Source organism: Sphaerodactylus townsendi, linkage group LG01 (assembly GCF_021028975.2).
Source record: "Sphaerodactylus townsendi isolate TG3544 linkage group LG01, MPM_Stown_v2.3, whole genome shotgun sequence".
In the NCBI taxonomy this organism is placed as follows: Eukaryota; Metazoa; Chordata; class Lepidosauria; order Squamata; family Sphaerodactylidae; genus Sphaerodactylus; species Sphaerodactylus townsendi.
The window spans coordinates 45,855,810-45,872,253 of NC_059425.1; the positions used below are offsets into that span (position 1 = coordinate 45,855,810).

Genomic DNA, 16,444 nt, shown 5'->3' on the forward strand with positions numbered 1-16,444 from the left:
TGTCACTAAGACCTAGCCTGTCTTGTTCTAAGGCAGTCTCCTTAAGCTTAACAGTTTCTGAAACCTTCCTCTTACCTTGGAGTCTTTGTCTGGGCTGCTGGCCCTCTTTTAGCTCCACATGGCAAAAAAGGCCCAAATGAAAGAGTTTGGACACAGAAAATATCTTGTTCCCTTTGTGACTGGGGGATTTATTGCCCACTGCAGGCCATTTCTGTCCTTCCCATGAAGACATACTATCTGGTATCTGGACTTCCCAAGTGTCCATCTTACCTAAGAGTTTCATGCCTGCCAGGGGGATAGATGGCCTGTTGATTGTTCTTTGCTAGCTAGAAGCATTTATGTAGCCAAATCTTTAACTACCAGATGCCTGTGAGAGCCATCGATAGGGTGGGGGTGTCTGAGAGCCATTAACTTATTTTCTGTTTTCTGTCTTTGTGCTGAATAAGAAGCTTCTTTAAATGAATGTGGGGGCTTTATAGCCCCAAATCTCTTCTATTGGGATGTAGTAGACCAAAATGGAGTGTTTCTTCACACCAGAAAATGAGGATTCATCTTGGAAAGGGGGCAGCACTGGGTTATCTTTTATAAACTTTAACTTCACAAGGATATGGTAAAGATATTGTAGCTTCTGCACAGATCTTTTTACTCTGACGTGGAATCTAAACTTGAGCAGGGATTAGTATTGTTTGTTGTTGTTTAGCATCCACATGGGAATTCAGAGGATTTAGTAGGTACGTCACCCTCTGGGGTGGGTGTGAGGGTCAGCTGTAGCAGCTGAGGAGAGGAAATTGCAGGGAAACTGTTGTGTGGTTGTGTCTATGCATTCACAACGGTACACAAGTGCTACCCCAAGAATTGTCACCATGTGAAAGTAGCCAGCGATGGGGCAGGGGGATGGAAGTTGAGGAACAGCAACTTGCCCAAGTGTCTATATGCCCATGATAGAGCAAGGTTTGAGTCCAGATTTTCCAAAGTCCTCATTTTCATCACCACAGTGAAACATCATCTTATCTAAATCAGCTTACCTTATGTTGTGAGTTGACTATAGCTTACCAAATGAATGCTTCAGAAAAGATCTGTGATAGCTTGAGCTGAATATGAATTCAACTCCATATGAATATGATAAGGCTCTTTGGTGGTCCTTCCCAAATAAAAACCACTTATCTCAAATCATGCATGAAAATATTTGTTTAGTGGGAATTGTCCTATTCCTGCAGCCTTGATACCTTGTATAAAGACTTAGTGCAGTGCATTTCTAAAGTTGCTTATGAGCCATATGAAATCTGTGACTTGCAATGTGCTTTGGTAACACCCTGTTGCACATCTTGTTCTGTATTAAGTCAACCATGTTAATTGCCTCAAGATCATGTTGTGACTATAAAACATAAAAATAAGGTTGCAGTAAATTTGTTCCCCTTTGTTCTTTCTTTCTGTGAGTTTATAAGATATGACCGGTTCATCCTAATATCTCATAAGTCAAAAAAAGGCTAACTTACAAGACCTCTTAAGTTAAAAGTTAACCATTACAACAAATAGCTAAACCACACCATTAAAGTAATCTTTCAACTCTTATTCTGCATGGTGCCTGCTGGTGCGCAAGCTTGTATTCATCAATACACATAATAAGCCCTTTATGTCTGGGAAGTTTGGGAAGCACATGCTTATTTCTGGCTCATTTTCCAAGGTATATTGCTATCCAACCCCAAACAAAATATCTGTCTGAGAGGCAGTGTGGTGTAATGGTTAAAAGTGTCTGACTAGTATCTGAAAGATGCTGTTTTGAACCAACATGTAGTCTGGAAGCATGCTGGGTACTCTTGGGCTAGTCATGCTCTTTCAACCTAACCTACCTCATAAGGTAAAATGGAGGCAAGTAGAATGATGTAAGTCACATTGGGTCTCCACTGGGGAGAAATGTAGGTTTAAATGACTTAAATAAATCACTAAATACCCTTTAAAAGAAATATAGCTTTTACCTCCTGGAACAATCAGATGAATTCTGTATGTATTGAATTAGAAATAGATTGTGCTGAGTTTTATGCTCAGGCTGGCAGCCAGGGTGGCAGGGTGGCAGGGACGTAGGTATAGATTTTTTTATGGGGGGGTTCAGGGGTGGGGCCACACCCCCACCCACCCCGGGAGCGTGGCCACACCTCCCCAAGCCCCATCCACTAGCCTGAGTGCTTATAAAAGCAGCTCTCCGAGGCCAGGGGTGGCAGACTCCCCTCCCCACCCCAACCCCCACCCCACTGGCTGTGCTCCCAAACCTCACCAAACCTTTGGAACCAAACCTGAACCAAACCTCACCAAACTTGGGTGATATCATCAGGAGAGTCTCCCTGAAATTTTGGTGGTGCTAGCCTAAAACCAGCGCTCCCTGCAGGCCAAAAATCGAAAAAACACTAAAAATACAAAAAACCCACAAATGGTGGCAGAGCTTTGGACAAGTAATGGGGGGTGGTTGAACCTGAGGAAAAAAAACCCTTACCTACGTCCTTGCAGGGTGGTATAACTGAAAGCTTGTATAGAAGGACCCTGGTTCAAATCTTCGCTCAGCCATAAAGCTAACAGTGTGTTTTTAAGCTTGTCTCTCCCAACTTAAGTCACAAGATGGGTCATTTTGAAGATAAAATAGCAAAAGGGGGCTGTTTGTCTTGTCCTGTACTCCTTTGAGCAGACGTGGGATAAATGTATAATATGTAATAAGACTCCCTAAAAACTGTGCATAGGATTGCAGTAACATGTTTTGAATTTTTCCTCACTGGATAGTAGCACCCATTAAGGATTGAGAAATGATGACCCAGAGGGACCAGAATTAAAGGATCCCATTCAAGTTGACTCCTTGAATAACCCCAGTGGTAGCCAGGAAAGTCTCTAGTGGAAGAGAGGGCATAGGAGGCTACCACTGGGGCTACTAAAATAACTGAAGGATAATTTAAGAGGGCTACTAAAATAACTGAAGGATAATTTAAAATATACCCGTACTGAAAATTATCTTGTTCAACTTTATCAACAGAGCCTTCTCCTGGCAGCAGCTTATGTCTATGATGCCCAATATAACAGAAATATCCCCTTTGAGACCTCATCACAGGCAGTCAGGTAAATGCATGCTTTGGGTTGGATTGACTACGCTGATGGATGGAAGAAAATGTACAAAAGCCATGGTACAAAGTCTGTTGGGTTTTTGGTTCACACTCCCCCCATTCATGCCTCATGCAAGGTGTCCCACACTGGACTCAGCTCTGCCTAATATGACCAGTGGTTCATACTTTCAGCAGACTATGATGTTGGTGCAAGAAGTATTGAATGAGATTAAGCTCTATGCTGTAATTGCCCAAAGAACCAGCATGTCTCCAGATTTTCACCCAAATATGGGTAATCCTGGCTGATAAATCAGATGTGATTTGGGTTTTTTTAATTCTGCTTTCAGTAGGAAGCTTTATGATTGCATATGTGTATCTGGTTGGAAGAAAGGGGTGGATGGGTATATTTCTGACTGTGTCTCTGTGTCATTGGCTATTGTGTTGCAGTACAGCCATTATTCCTCAACTGGATTGTCACAGGAAAAAATCAGCCTCAGATTTCTCTGGGTACTAGGGATTGTGATTGTGACAGTGGACAAGTGGAACTTAATGTGAATGGTTAAGCAAAACACATGAGTCCTCCATTATGAAATTATGCTCCTGATGCTGAAGTGCTATGATCATCATAAGGATTTGATTATATCTGCTATCTTAAATCTTGGGGAGAGAGCTGAGTGAGTAAACACAGATGTTAAGACTAGGATGTATATTGATGTATGGTTTTTTGGCATTCCCGATGACCATTCCTAACGGGTTGAAGAAGACATGTGTTGGCTGTGGTTTTTTCCCTGTGGCTTCCTAATAGTTTTTCAGGAACCATAAATTCCTAGTTCTGTGCCAGAGCAGGAAGAAAGATTTCAGTGGTGCTTTATGGAGGGAGTCTTTGGACTCCACACTTCTGCAGCGCCCCCATTCTAAGAGTGGATAGGCTCATTTCGTTTGGGTCAGATCAGATGTTGTCTTCACCACCCTTGTGATGTGAGCTTGAACCAAGTTGCTGTCCTAGTGATATTCTCAATTGCTTTTATGGCTTTTCTTCCCAGGCTTTATTACCTTTATAACCACTGGGCTATGCAAGCAGCCACCTACTTCTTTATTTTTGTTGACCTCTCTCTTGCCTTGTTTGAAGAACCAGCTGCGTACCCACTTCCTTTCTTGGTAAGCATGTAGAACTGACCCAAGCAATAATAACTGCATCCTGATGTTAGAACCACATAGTGTATATGTCATCTAAAACTATGAATCTGAAATGCAATATATGTTTTACATAAACACTTTTTGTTTCTTTTGGCACTTGTGTGGAATCTTGCAATCTGAAGCATGTTTTTCTGGAAGCAAAACCCATTGAATTGACCACATGTACAGTTAGTCGCTTGCAATTACTGGAATCTGACATAATGTCATAACATGTGGTGTCTCAGTTTGTGGATCCCAGCTACCTTTTTTCTTGGGTGAGAAGTGTGGAGAGTAAGTTCTTAAACTGCATAGTTGAAGACAAGCTTGTAAAGTAGTCAGACATGAACCCTGAGCCAGCTGTCATCTTGTGCAATGGCTGGAGGCACCTGGCGGAAATTGACAGCCCTCAAGGAAAGATGTACTCAACCATTTGCACTTGGACCAGATTAGCATTGCACTGGAAATGTTCATTGGGTTGTGCATCTCATCAGAAACCTGCTATCAGAAGGTCATCTCTATTTCTACTTACTATGGCAGGTGACCCTGAGTTTTTTGACCATGCAGGCACATTTGGCATTCTGACACAGCTTGGTGAATGCAACAACAGAATGGCTGCCACAGGAGGCATAGCCAACCACAAAATGATTGCCATATCTTAACTTCAGTAACGCAGTGTAGATCCTGGTGCTGTGGTGGCACCTGCTGCCAAAGCAACGTTTAAAAAAAACTGTGCAGCCAGTCAGAAGCCTTGCTGTGCAAAAGCCTTACTGGGCCCCACCCACTTTTTGAAAAACAATTGATGGGCACCAGATAATGTGTTGGCAGTCCCACTACATATATGGACTGTTCCTTATGGGCCATATTGGCTGGGTCCCTGTATTGCTCCCTCTGTCTACACTGGATCGTAGGGAAACTGACAGGAAAGTTGATGCCTATCCCTGCTTCAAAATAGAGTCCTCTCAACTGGGGGGGGGGGGATTTTCTCTGTAAACAAGGCTTGCCTCTCTAGCATTAGCTACTCATCCTTGTTAAGGGAGTTGTTTTTTTTTTTGCAGAATACAATTCAACATCCTGTACTGCATCTCTGTTTAGTACAGTTTTAGACTGCAGTTGGGAATACTTTTTGATACAGAATTCTTCTCATCCAACAAGCCAGTGTCCCAGATGTTAAGTCTTGCTCCTCAGTCTGACTCTCCTTTATTTTCCCACTTCCACAGGTTACCTCATTGGTTGAAGTCTTGTGCCTTTTGGTGTTTTTCGGACGACTCTTCCACTTTGCAAAAGTTACGCCTCGTGATGTGTTTTGGAAGGATGCAAAGAACATCTGCATCATGATAGCTATCCTGGTCAGTTGCAACTCCAGGCATAAAGAGCAGTGTCTCAGCTGAGTGGCCTGGTGGTCCCACTTGAATAGCACTGCTTACCCTCTTGCTCACAATGTAATTGGGCGCAGGTACCACTTGGTGGCACAGTGCAAACTTTGTATGTGTTCATCTAGATACCTCGTGAAATTAACCAGCAAATCATTTTAAAATTATTATGAAATACCACATTGAATGTCAAACAGCTTGATTCTTCATAGAAGGGAGGCAGGTTGTATGGCTGAGGCAGGGTAAAGTTCTTCTTTTATATTTTGGTCTCTGTCTTAATGATCATGCTGCCATAATGCAGCAAGGTCATAGGTCCCATGCCAAGCCTGAGTGTGTGTATTGTAGTCTCTCCATATCAATTCTGCCATCATGTCAGAAAACTTGGGTGTTTCCAGACAAATGGGTTGCTCCACTTTGGCTTCCTTACTGTAACATTCTTTTCAGGAACATCCATATGGTAAGAGTCTCTAATTGTCCTGCTTCTGTGTTTTGAAAAATCCTGTGGTGGTGGTGGAGAAATCCTGTGGTGGTGGAGAGGGTGAGGTAGTTGAGGGGGAACTTCCATGTACTTGTGTTTGCTGTGGTGATTAAAGCTACATGAAGAGTTGTCACTGTGCGGGAGTAATCTTAAAGTAGTCCTTAAAGGAAAAGGACTAATCAGTTCCTATAGGAAACACTCTTTCATGCCTCACAACAAATACATTTCTGTCAGATTTTTCTATAAATGGTAATAGGCCCTTTTGTAACCTTGAGCCACCATAATCTTTTCTGTTTCCAATCATGATAAGAATTGCTTGTCAGGCAAACATTCTTTGCCTCACATCTGGCATTTACTTCTCTAGATTAGTGTCTTCCTCATATTTCTGAGTTTCAGTGATGGGAAAGCCTTTTTTACTTAATTATTGTACTAAACCTCAGATACATGTCAGGCCTCACTGGCTGGAAAATCATTTGATAATAGGTTAACTCCGCATCAGCATGGGTAGACGATGAATCTGGTCTTAGACAGAAACATACATTCATTTCACATCTGTTTTCAGGCAAGCTTATAAATCAGATCAGCCAATATGTTATGCTCACTTCTGCTAAGCAAGCTGCCTGTCAAACAGCAACGAGAAGCTGTAGCCTGCAATCTTAAGCAAGAGTTGTCTTTGAGAAAATATAGCTCTGATTGTATTTTGTCTCTAAGATCCTTCAGGGCTAGATCTCAAAGTGAGAATTACTGGTATAACCCAGTGGTTCTCAAACTGTGGGTTGTAGCCCAGTTGTAGTTTCTAGCCCTCTTGCAGGTGGGACACAAGGCCCAGGGCAGTCTTAACTAATAGGCAACAGAGGCATCTGTCCCAAGCCATACTCTGGGAAGGGCCCCAACCACCTAAAGGCCTGCTCCACTCAAAGGACCAGTGGAGAGGAGGGGGGAGGAGAAGAGCAGGCTCTGCTGCCACTCATGCCCACTTCACCAGGGGCTCAGGCAGCAGGATTGGAGCAGTTGCTGTTAGCATATTTGATTTTATGTTTATTTGTATCTGAATTTTATGTTGTTCACCGCCCAGAGCCCTTTGGGGGTTGGGCGGTATATACGTTTGAAAAATAAACAAACAAACAAACTTGGGCAACAGACATCCAGCATAAGGTTGCTAGTTCTCAGTTGGGGGGCTGGGGGCTGAGGACATGGTGTTTGGGAACTATTGACTTAAGAACTGTAATCCTTGGACCCAGTGGTGGGATTCAGCAGATTCACACCACTTCGGCAGAACCGGTTATTAAAATGGTACTTGTAAACAACCAGTTGTTAAATTATTTGAATCCCACCACTGGAACTGGTTGTTAAATTATTTGAATCCCACCACTGCTTGGACCTTTGGTGACTAATGTGTTTTTTGTACTACATATGTATGAGCAGTGAAATTCATTTAGATCATATGCAGAATGGCTTCCCTTGAGACTTCAGCTGAACCTCTTCTGCCAGACTATCTTCCCACAATTGGTAGGCTATCCAGCGGCCAGCTATTCAGTGTGAGGCCGGAGAAGGCCTTGGTTTCAGTTCAACAGCCTGTGGAATTCCATTGAATCTGATTATGAGGCAATATGTCACCATGCCAGCATCCTGTGGCAGAGAGGCTAAACGAGAGACATATGACAAGGTTCTTGATGCACTTCTTTTGGCTTATGCTGGAATTGCAACCCTAATGTGCAACATGTTTGACACTGTATTCCTTTCTCTGGCACAAAAGCCTCTAAAGTAGTTGGAAAATGAGTGAGGCCAAGCTTTCCCGCGACGGGCGTAAATAATATGACCGGCCATGGAAACGTGGGAAAGAAACGCCAGAGCTGATGATGCGTGTGCCAAGACGCGATATGCGGCGAGGTGCGCTGGTCAACGCCGCCGCTAAAACGCTTTTAATCGGCGCTAAGACGCTTTCCAGATTCAAAAAAAACGCTTCGAAGCGCCTTTCGGCACATGTGACGCACCTGGACGCCGCGAATAGTTGTGCTTAACCGGGCCACTGGAGCCAGCTCTACTAACAATGTATGCGACTGCCAAAGGTTAAGCGCTTATTTGGTCACCAAGTCCCCTGGCCCCCCCACACACACAGGGCACACACACGCTTGTCCCTGGTGATTTCCCTGCATGTAAGTGGCAAGCACCTTCCTCCAGATCCATGTCGCTTCTGTGCAGTATGGGTGGCTGCCCATACACACCTCTGGTCTCCTACAGGTAACATGCACTGGGACCTGGAGCAGTAGCTGGGAGGGGAGGTAAATGACTGATGGGGACGGCAGGGACATCAGGGCAGCTCACGCCAGCCAATCGCTGCTGTTTCAAGGAAAGCGAGCCGCAACGGAAGGCGTGGCGACGCCGCTTCCGCGAGCGCCTGCGGTGAACTACTGCACATTTCTATGGGATCATGGACGCTCGCAGGCCCTCAGCCTGTCTGTGCGTAACGCTTTTTTTTTCGAGGCCAGTGCCGCACTTATTTACGCATCGCCATCGCCACGCCTTCCTTTGTCTCACAAAGTGCGGAAACGGCCTGAGTGTAGCATCTTAGAATCTGTTTATCTAAGCTGAATATTTTGTTTTAAGGGAGGAGCTTTGGCAAAGTAATGTAGCATCTGGTTGGGGCATGTAGAAGATTCAGTTAATCCCTGACATCTTCAGTTAGAAGAATATAGCCGTAGGTGTTGTGAAAAAACTCATCTTGAGACCCTGGAGAGCCCCTGCCAACCTGAGCCGAAAACACTGACTTGTTAGCCCAGTGGTCTGATTTAGTATAAAACAGCTACCAACCCTCTTGCAGGTGTAACACCAGGCCTATAGCCGCCATTGTATCTTAACGGTTCGCTATACTGTATGCTAATTTTAGGAGGTTAGCAGTGTCCATTTTCAGTAGAAAAGGAGACTGACTCCAGTAGCGTTTAGACCCTTATACTTGCAAGACCACCTCTCCCCTTGATCTCCAACACAACAGCTTCACCAACAATAGTAGGGTCTTCTTCAGGTGCCAACCTGCAGATGGGCAAAATCAGCAACTGCCTGTACCTGTGCCTTTTCTGTTGTGGCCCCCACCCTATGAAATGCCCTGCCTGAAGAGGTCAGGAAAGGCTCCCATTCTCCTGGCTTTCTGCAAACTATGCAAAACTGAATTATTCAAGAGTACACTAAATGTTTCTCAAAATTACTTGGATCAATTGTTAGGGATTGTGGTCTGTGCTATTGTGTATAGCTTGCTGAAACTAGGATCCTGCCAGGGCTCTGTTCCTGCAAGACGACGAGTGAGGATTGTGTGGAAACCTTCTCCACTTAAAATGGAGGGGTTGCACTGCATGCCCCCCCCAATAAAGCACCCTGTCCTTTGTAGGGTCCACCAAAGAAATTAGCATACAGACCCAGCACAAAACTGGAACTTTGAGCCCTCTTCCATAGCAGTTGTCCTGGAACACTCCACACATACCAATTCTCCTTGTATGCGAGGGACCATTGTGCCAGGAATCCACCATTCCTGACATCCTCATTTGACCACAATTCTGCCTGTCTCAGGGGTGGGAAACTTGTGTTGCCAGGGAAGCTCCAGGCCATGAGCAAGAGGAACAGGCTTCTGCTTACCTGGCAGTGTGTGGTTACCCCTTTGGGTTCTGCTTCCAGAGATGGGGTACCTATTTGGGTTCCAAAAAAAGGAGACAGCCACAGAGTATGAACTTTGATATTCCCTGTGGGTGTTGGCGCAAAGTGCTTGCCCTCTAGTGCTAAGTGCCCTTTCTGTGCTTATACTAGTGCTAAAGAGTCTCTCTGCTCTCTTTAAATCTACGAGGCCGGGTATTTGTGCAACGTGCCCTACTTTGTGAGTTGTGCTGTGTTTTTGCCAAGGCTGCAATTGGGTGCTTGAGAGGGACTTTGGTCACCACAGAGGAGGGAGATGATTGGTTGCTTCCATAGGCAGCATTTTGAGCAGCCCAAGTCGTATGTATATGTATGTACCTGTATGTATGTATGTATGTGGGGTGGGGACATTTTTTAACTTCTTTGGGTACCTGTGGGCTATGCCTCGTTTTTTGATGGTGTAACTGTCCACCTCTGACGGGGCATTCCCAGACTGAAATGGCTTTGGAAGCTGACTGAATGCACCCACGCCCTCATGCTCTACAAACACATTGGTGCAGGCACCTATGCCTCTGTTTCACCAATGGGCAGCTATTGCAGGGCTGCGACAGAGCCCAAGAGCAGTGGAGCGGTGTGGGACCTGTGCTGGTGTAACTGAGCTTTACACTGTCTTGGATATCCACTGGCGTAACACTCAGTCTACCCCCTTTTCACTTTCACCCCCCTTCAGGATTCGACTGTTGATGTGTTATGGTAATACTTGTGCTTTGCCTCAGTCCTGTTTTTAGACCTCTGGTTGGTTCTATAACCCTAATTTCACTGCAGTATTAATTGAATGTCCCATCATGTCTATTACATTGACTCGCTTTTTTGTAATTTGCCTTGAGTCCAAGTGAGAAAGGCAGCCTATAAATAATTTAAATAAAGATCAGACTGAAGGAGCTTTGTCACTTGAAAGCGCATCCCCCCCAAAATCTTACTAGACTCTAAGGTGCTACTAGACCTTAAACAAACCCCTGTATCGTATGAGTATTTGATATTCTCTTCAATTGTCTGTTTTGTAGACCTTTGTTGTCTGATTTGGGAAAAGCTGGAGATAGATGTGATTAAATATTAACCTTGGAGGTGAGAGCATTTCCAGGCTATAGATTAAACATATAAAGATTAAGATTGGTAGTTGGGATACATAAACCCCGTTTTGACTTCAGATGTCAAAGTCCTGAAATTGACAACATCCTGACCATACAATTTCATAGATGTGGCTCATTTTCTGCTTGTCAGGAAAGATAATTTCATCTCTTGGCTATTTCTAGATCATGATTCCTTTATTTTACTGGTTTGTATTCTGTCTTTTCTCACCAGATGACCTTGGTTGACCTAATTATCTATGGATCTCTTAGGATCTCAAACATTCAGAGCGTCAGGTGGTCAAGACCCATGCGGCCCATCTTCTTAATAAACTTTGCAGAAAGTCGACAGGTAAAAAAAAGCTTGTATGTAGGTTTGCCAACTCCAGCCTATGAAATCCCTGGAGATTCACGGGTAGCACCTGTGGAGGGGGAAATTTGGAGAGGGATTTTACTTAGAATTTTTAATGTACCACAGAGATTGTCCTCTGAAGCAGCCATTTTCTCTGAGGAACTGTTCTTTGTAGTCTAGAGATCAGTTGTAATTCTGGGAGAATTCCTGGCTCCACCTGAAAGCTGGCCACTCAATTTGTGTTTCTGAAATAAGCAGGCTTGTTTGTCAAATTAATTGGCAACTGGTCAGTGGACATTCTATATAAAGTGAAAAGGGCCTTGCTTTAGCTTTGTATCATGTCTTTTCCAAAGATCTTTCTCTCCTTCTGAAATTGCTTTCTACTTTTTCTTCTCTCTCTATGCAAACCTGAGGGCTTTAGCCTGACCTAGCTCGGGAAAGCTAAAAGCACGAGGTAAGGGATCATTAGGTCCTGGAAATAGGAGAATAATAATCTCTATAGATAAGGGAAGATCTTTTAGTTCTGCATTTAATGAAGATATTAAATACTAAGTTTAATTGGATGGTCTAATGAGACACTGGGTGTATGTGGCCGAAACTGGATCTTCTCTGATGTTTTAAAACTGAAAAAACTGTGACCACCTGTAGCTGTTCAGAATAGAACTATGTAAGGGTTGGGGGGAGTTTAACTCTGACCAATGCACAATTTGTTCATCCTTCTCTTAACCAATACTCCTTCTTGATAGATCCGAAGAGCATTTCGTAGCATCCGCAACACCCTACCTGAGATCACCTACGTCTTTCTGCTGTTCATGTTCAGCGTTCTGATGTTTTCCCTTATGGCCTTGAAACTCTTCGGGGACAGGTAAGATGTCTATTTATTTGCCTTATATCCCACTTTTTCTCTCCAGAGAGGATCCACACAGGTTGTTGTCAGCCTTTTCCTGAAGGGAGGAAACGTGGTAATGTATGGCCTTCCATATGTACCTGTCCAACTTCTTGGATTATCAGGTGAGGCACTCTTGTTACTATGGAGATTCAGTGAATCGAGGATGGATCATGGTGGTGGTGCAGTTCCTTCCCATATGAAGCCCCCTTTTCCTCTCCATGGCTTGATTTCAATGAAAAGCTGGCTTCTAAAGGCCAACTGGCATGTGATGCTGGAGATCCATGAGTAGAATCTCCCAGATATAACTTGGTGTAAAAAGCAGCTGCTGCTGTGTGTGTGACTGTAAAGGTTTGAGGCACCAGTTCTGCAAAGGGGCATTAACTTTTCCTGTTCCTCATTTTCCCTGTTGAAAATGGCCCTCCCAGATTGCACTTACTTCATCTATATGTGATAAGACTGCATTCTGTGTACTTTTTTATTTGTCCTGTAGCAAAAACAGGATGGCAGCTGCATTTTAGCATGAACTTTTACTAACATGTATAATGTAAATTAACCCAGCATAACCTTCCTAATGCCGCGACCCTTTAATACAGTTCCTTATGTTGTGGTGACCTCCAACCATAAAATTATTTGTGTCTCCGTTTCCTTTGCTGCTTAGGAATCTGAAGACAGTGGAAGGTTTGCCATATTTTACGGATTACCTTGACATCGTTTTTGATCTATATGTGCTGGTGACCACAGCAAATAGTCCTGATGTCATGTACGTATATCCTGTCTTCAGGCTCTATATTTTTCCTTCTAGCATAAATTGATGAACTGTTGATTTGTAGCCATGAGACACTTTTCTGACAGATGAAGGAGCTCTTCTCCTTGTTGGCATGGTAATCTTAGAGTACCATTACCCTTTGGTTGACTCTCTGGGGAGGGGCTGTGGCTTAGAGATAGAGCCATGGTGGTGAACCTATGGCACTCCAGATGTTTATGGACTACAGTTCCCATCAGCCCCTGTCAGCATGGCCAATTGTAGTCTATGAACATCTGGAGTGCCATAGGTTCACCACCACTGAGACAGAGCATCTTCTTGGCATGCAGAAAATCCCAGGCTCAATCCCAGGCATCTCCAGCTATTAAAGGATCAGGAGGTATGTGATGCAAAAGACCCTGGAAAGCCTCTGACAGTTTGAGTATACAGTACTGACTTTGAAGGCCCAATGATCTCATTCAGTGTAAGGCAACTTCATGTGTTTATGTAGGAAGCACTCTTGACAAACTTCTAGACAAAAATGTTGTTCTTGATCAATCACGTTCACATGTAAACTCACTTGTAAACTCATGTTCATGTGTAAACTCACAACTGCTTAAAACATTAAGCACTGGAGATATGGTATGGGTTTGGAGCACACAGTTTGGCTTGGCTTGGTGTGGCTGGCTGGCTGGCTGGCTGGCTGTACATGCTTTATTGAGGTAGAAACAGTGAATGGGACTTCCAGTTCTTACATATGAAGTTGCTGAATTAGACCATGGGTCCATCAAGATCTATACTGTCTACTCAGTCTGGCAGTGGCTTTCCAGTGTCTGTCACATCACCTCTTGCTTGTTCCTTTTAACTGTAGATGCCAGGAATTGAACCTTCATGTAGAGTAGATGCTTTGCCACTGAGTCAACCATCCTGTTCCCTGAGAGAAACAGAGATCTCAGAGAGGCAGAATGATTCCTGACATTTTCAGTGGAATAAGTTCCTCTGACTCAGGTAAACTTATTTTCTGTAATAACACTAATAGTTGTGACCAGTAAACACTAGGGGCCTTCTAGGCTTCCTTACTCTGTCAGAATGGACTGAATAAAGAGCCAACAATTGGAAGGCTCTTATTATAGATTATTTTAATTCTACAGCCCAATTATCTCATTGGCTTATTTTCAGTGGGAAGGGTCATGAAGGGTTACATAGTTCTGTGAAAAAATGCGGTAGACTATTAGCAGGGTTTCTTATGATCTGGTCAAAGCTATTATGATTTCTCTGCCATGTCAAATTTTGTCATCTCTTCCATTTTTCTCTGGATGGGCCATCCAGTCATGGCCAGACTGCATCTCACAACATATGTGAGTCCACTGTGAGGATTTATAGCCATACGGCAGCTTCAGGTTCCTGATGGAAACTCCATTTAAAAGCCACAGGGCCCCTGAGCTGGATTGAGACTACAAGGAGGGGGGGGGACCTTTCTGGTGCCATTTTCTTGAGTTGAAATTACACCAAACATTTGGTGAACATGGCCAACAGGGCAGATTACATGCCCTGATGCCATCTCAGTTTTGTAAAATATCACAGAGGGAAGGTAGGAGCCCTTGTGACATAGCCTCATTCCAACTGGGACTGCTGTGACATGTTATTAACGCCATTACAGCAGCTTCCCAGGGTTTGACAGTACTTACAAAATGTTTTATTTCAAACTCTGAGGAAAGGGCTTTTAGAGAGGGATGGTGGTATTTTGCCACTGGCTGTTCTCCATAACCAGTGGGGTTCTTACTATTACTATTGTGTGACAACTAGAGTTGATGCACCCTCACTCACTGCCGTGAAAGCATAACTCTGCTGGGTTAATTATATTGATTTTAGCTTGATTGTGATGCGGTGAAGTTGCAAGCATTTTCAGTAGTACTTTTCATAACTGCCATGTCTTTCCTGCAGGATGCCAGCTTACAATTTCAGTGGGTGGTACTGCTTGTTTTTCATAACCTATGTGGTTATCAATACCTATATCTTTATGTCCGTCTTCTTGGCTGTAGTGTACAACAACTACAGGAAACACTTAAAAGTAAGTTCTGCATGAGGAAAGGCAGTGCATTCTGGGTTTGTTTTATGGCAGTTTTTATGGCACGTGTAAGCCAGTCACTGTTTGGATAGGGGAAGCTTGTGGACTGGACACTATTGCATGCTTCCTTTACTTCCTAAATATAGCACTGTTAGGAAGCAATTGGATGGGGAAGAACCATGCTTTTCAGTCCCACCCACCCTGCTCCTCCATTTGTGTGATGGCAGAGTAGTGGGGGGGGGGGGGAGCTGACTGACAGCTCCAGCTACACTACTCCTGGAAATTTCTAAATTGGAGCATGTTACTTTTCAGCCCTGTTAACTACTTTTCTTGATCCTATTCAAACCAGTCACTTGATCTGAAATTGCCATCTTCCATTGATTCATGAAACTGCTGTAGAGGCTATCAAAAACATTGTTGCATTGCTAAAGACTACTAACTTTTCCTGCAAGGTCCTCTTGTGATGTCTGTAGTTACCCAACTGTCCAAGGGCGTATTGATGAGCTACAAGAGAAGCTGAAGAACGCCTTGAAAACTGAGGCTCCATGTTGGTTCATCTGTCACTCTGTACTTTTCTACAGTGGAGATGCCCCACGCAACAGTGATTTCCTATTCACTCCTTGCAACCTTAAGACAAAGCATGGTTTCTTCTCTAAGCCAGTATTGATTTGGCAGAAGGGAGGAAGGGATACCAGGTGGGATACCAACAGTCACTATGAACAGGGCTACCCTGCAGCTGTGAAGAGGATATCTACCCACTGATCTGGAAGCTTACCTAAGAAATGCTTCTTCCTCCAATTCTGATCCAGAAAAATATTTGCAGTTGGTGTATCAGAAATCTAGGACATGATGACCTGTGTAGACATCCTAAGAAACATTGTCCTTCAGTGTATTGTCGAAGGCTTCCACATGTGGACTCAACTGGCTGTGGTGGGTTTTCTGGGCTGTGTGGCCATGGTCTGGTAGATCTTGTTCCTAACATTTCACCTGCATCTGTGGCTGGCATCTTCAGAGGTGTAGCACAGAGAGAACTGTGTTACACACTGTGTCCAGTGAGAAGGGAATGTTTAGTGGGGTATACATTGTCCATGACCCAGGTATATTGTCCTTCAGCTTCAAAACATCCTTATGGGACACCTTGTAAAGTGTCTTTTAAAGGCTCTTTTAAAGTGATAACTTTTATGTTCTCTAGAATGAGATCCGTAAACTTGTTTACATGAAACGTCGCAAGATGATAGAAGCCTTCAACCTCTTGAAGATCAAGGAGGGAACGGAGTTTGTTGTCACAGAGGACACGTGGAAGAGTCTGATAAAATTGGTTGCTCCCGATATCAGCACATCTCATCGAGAACTTTTGTTAAGGATATCTGATGAAGAACAAAAAGGCCATGTGGGTATGTAGCACCAGATTGACGCATTACCTGAGGCAGCTGGATAGAAGTTGAAGTTGCCAAGACTGATGGAAAGTGAGAAGCAGAAGGGAGTCATGTCTCACTCAAGGAAGAACAAACACTTGGAACAGCTTCATATCTTAAAAA

At 43.8% G+C, this 16,444-nt stretch overlaps 1 protein-coding gene across 1 annotated transcript in view; it reads left to right on the plus strand.

Annotated features, from left to right (window-relative positions):
* Window positions 1-16,444, plus strand: part of LOC125424721 (two pore calcium channel protein 1-like) — a 40,187-nt gene that overhangs the window by 7,756 nt on the left and 15,987 nt on the right. The window contains 8 exon segments of the mRNA XM_048482153.1: window positions 3,017-3,099; window positions 4,127-4,241; window positions 5,477-5,605; window positions 11,091-11,207; window positions 11,954-12,072; window positions 12,755-12,856; window positions 14,783-14,909; window positions 16,099-16,303. Of these exon segments, the coding sequence (XP_048338110.1) occupies window positions 3,017-3,099; window positions 4,127-4,241; window positions 5,477-5,605; window positions 11,091-11,207; window positions 11,954-12,072; window positions 12,755-12,856; window positions 14,783-14,909; window positions 16,099-16,303 (997 nt within the window).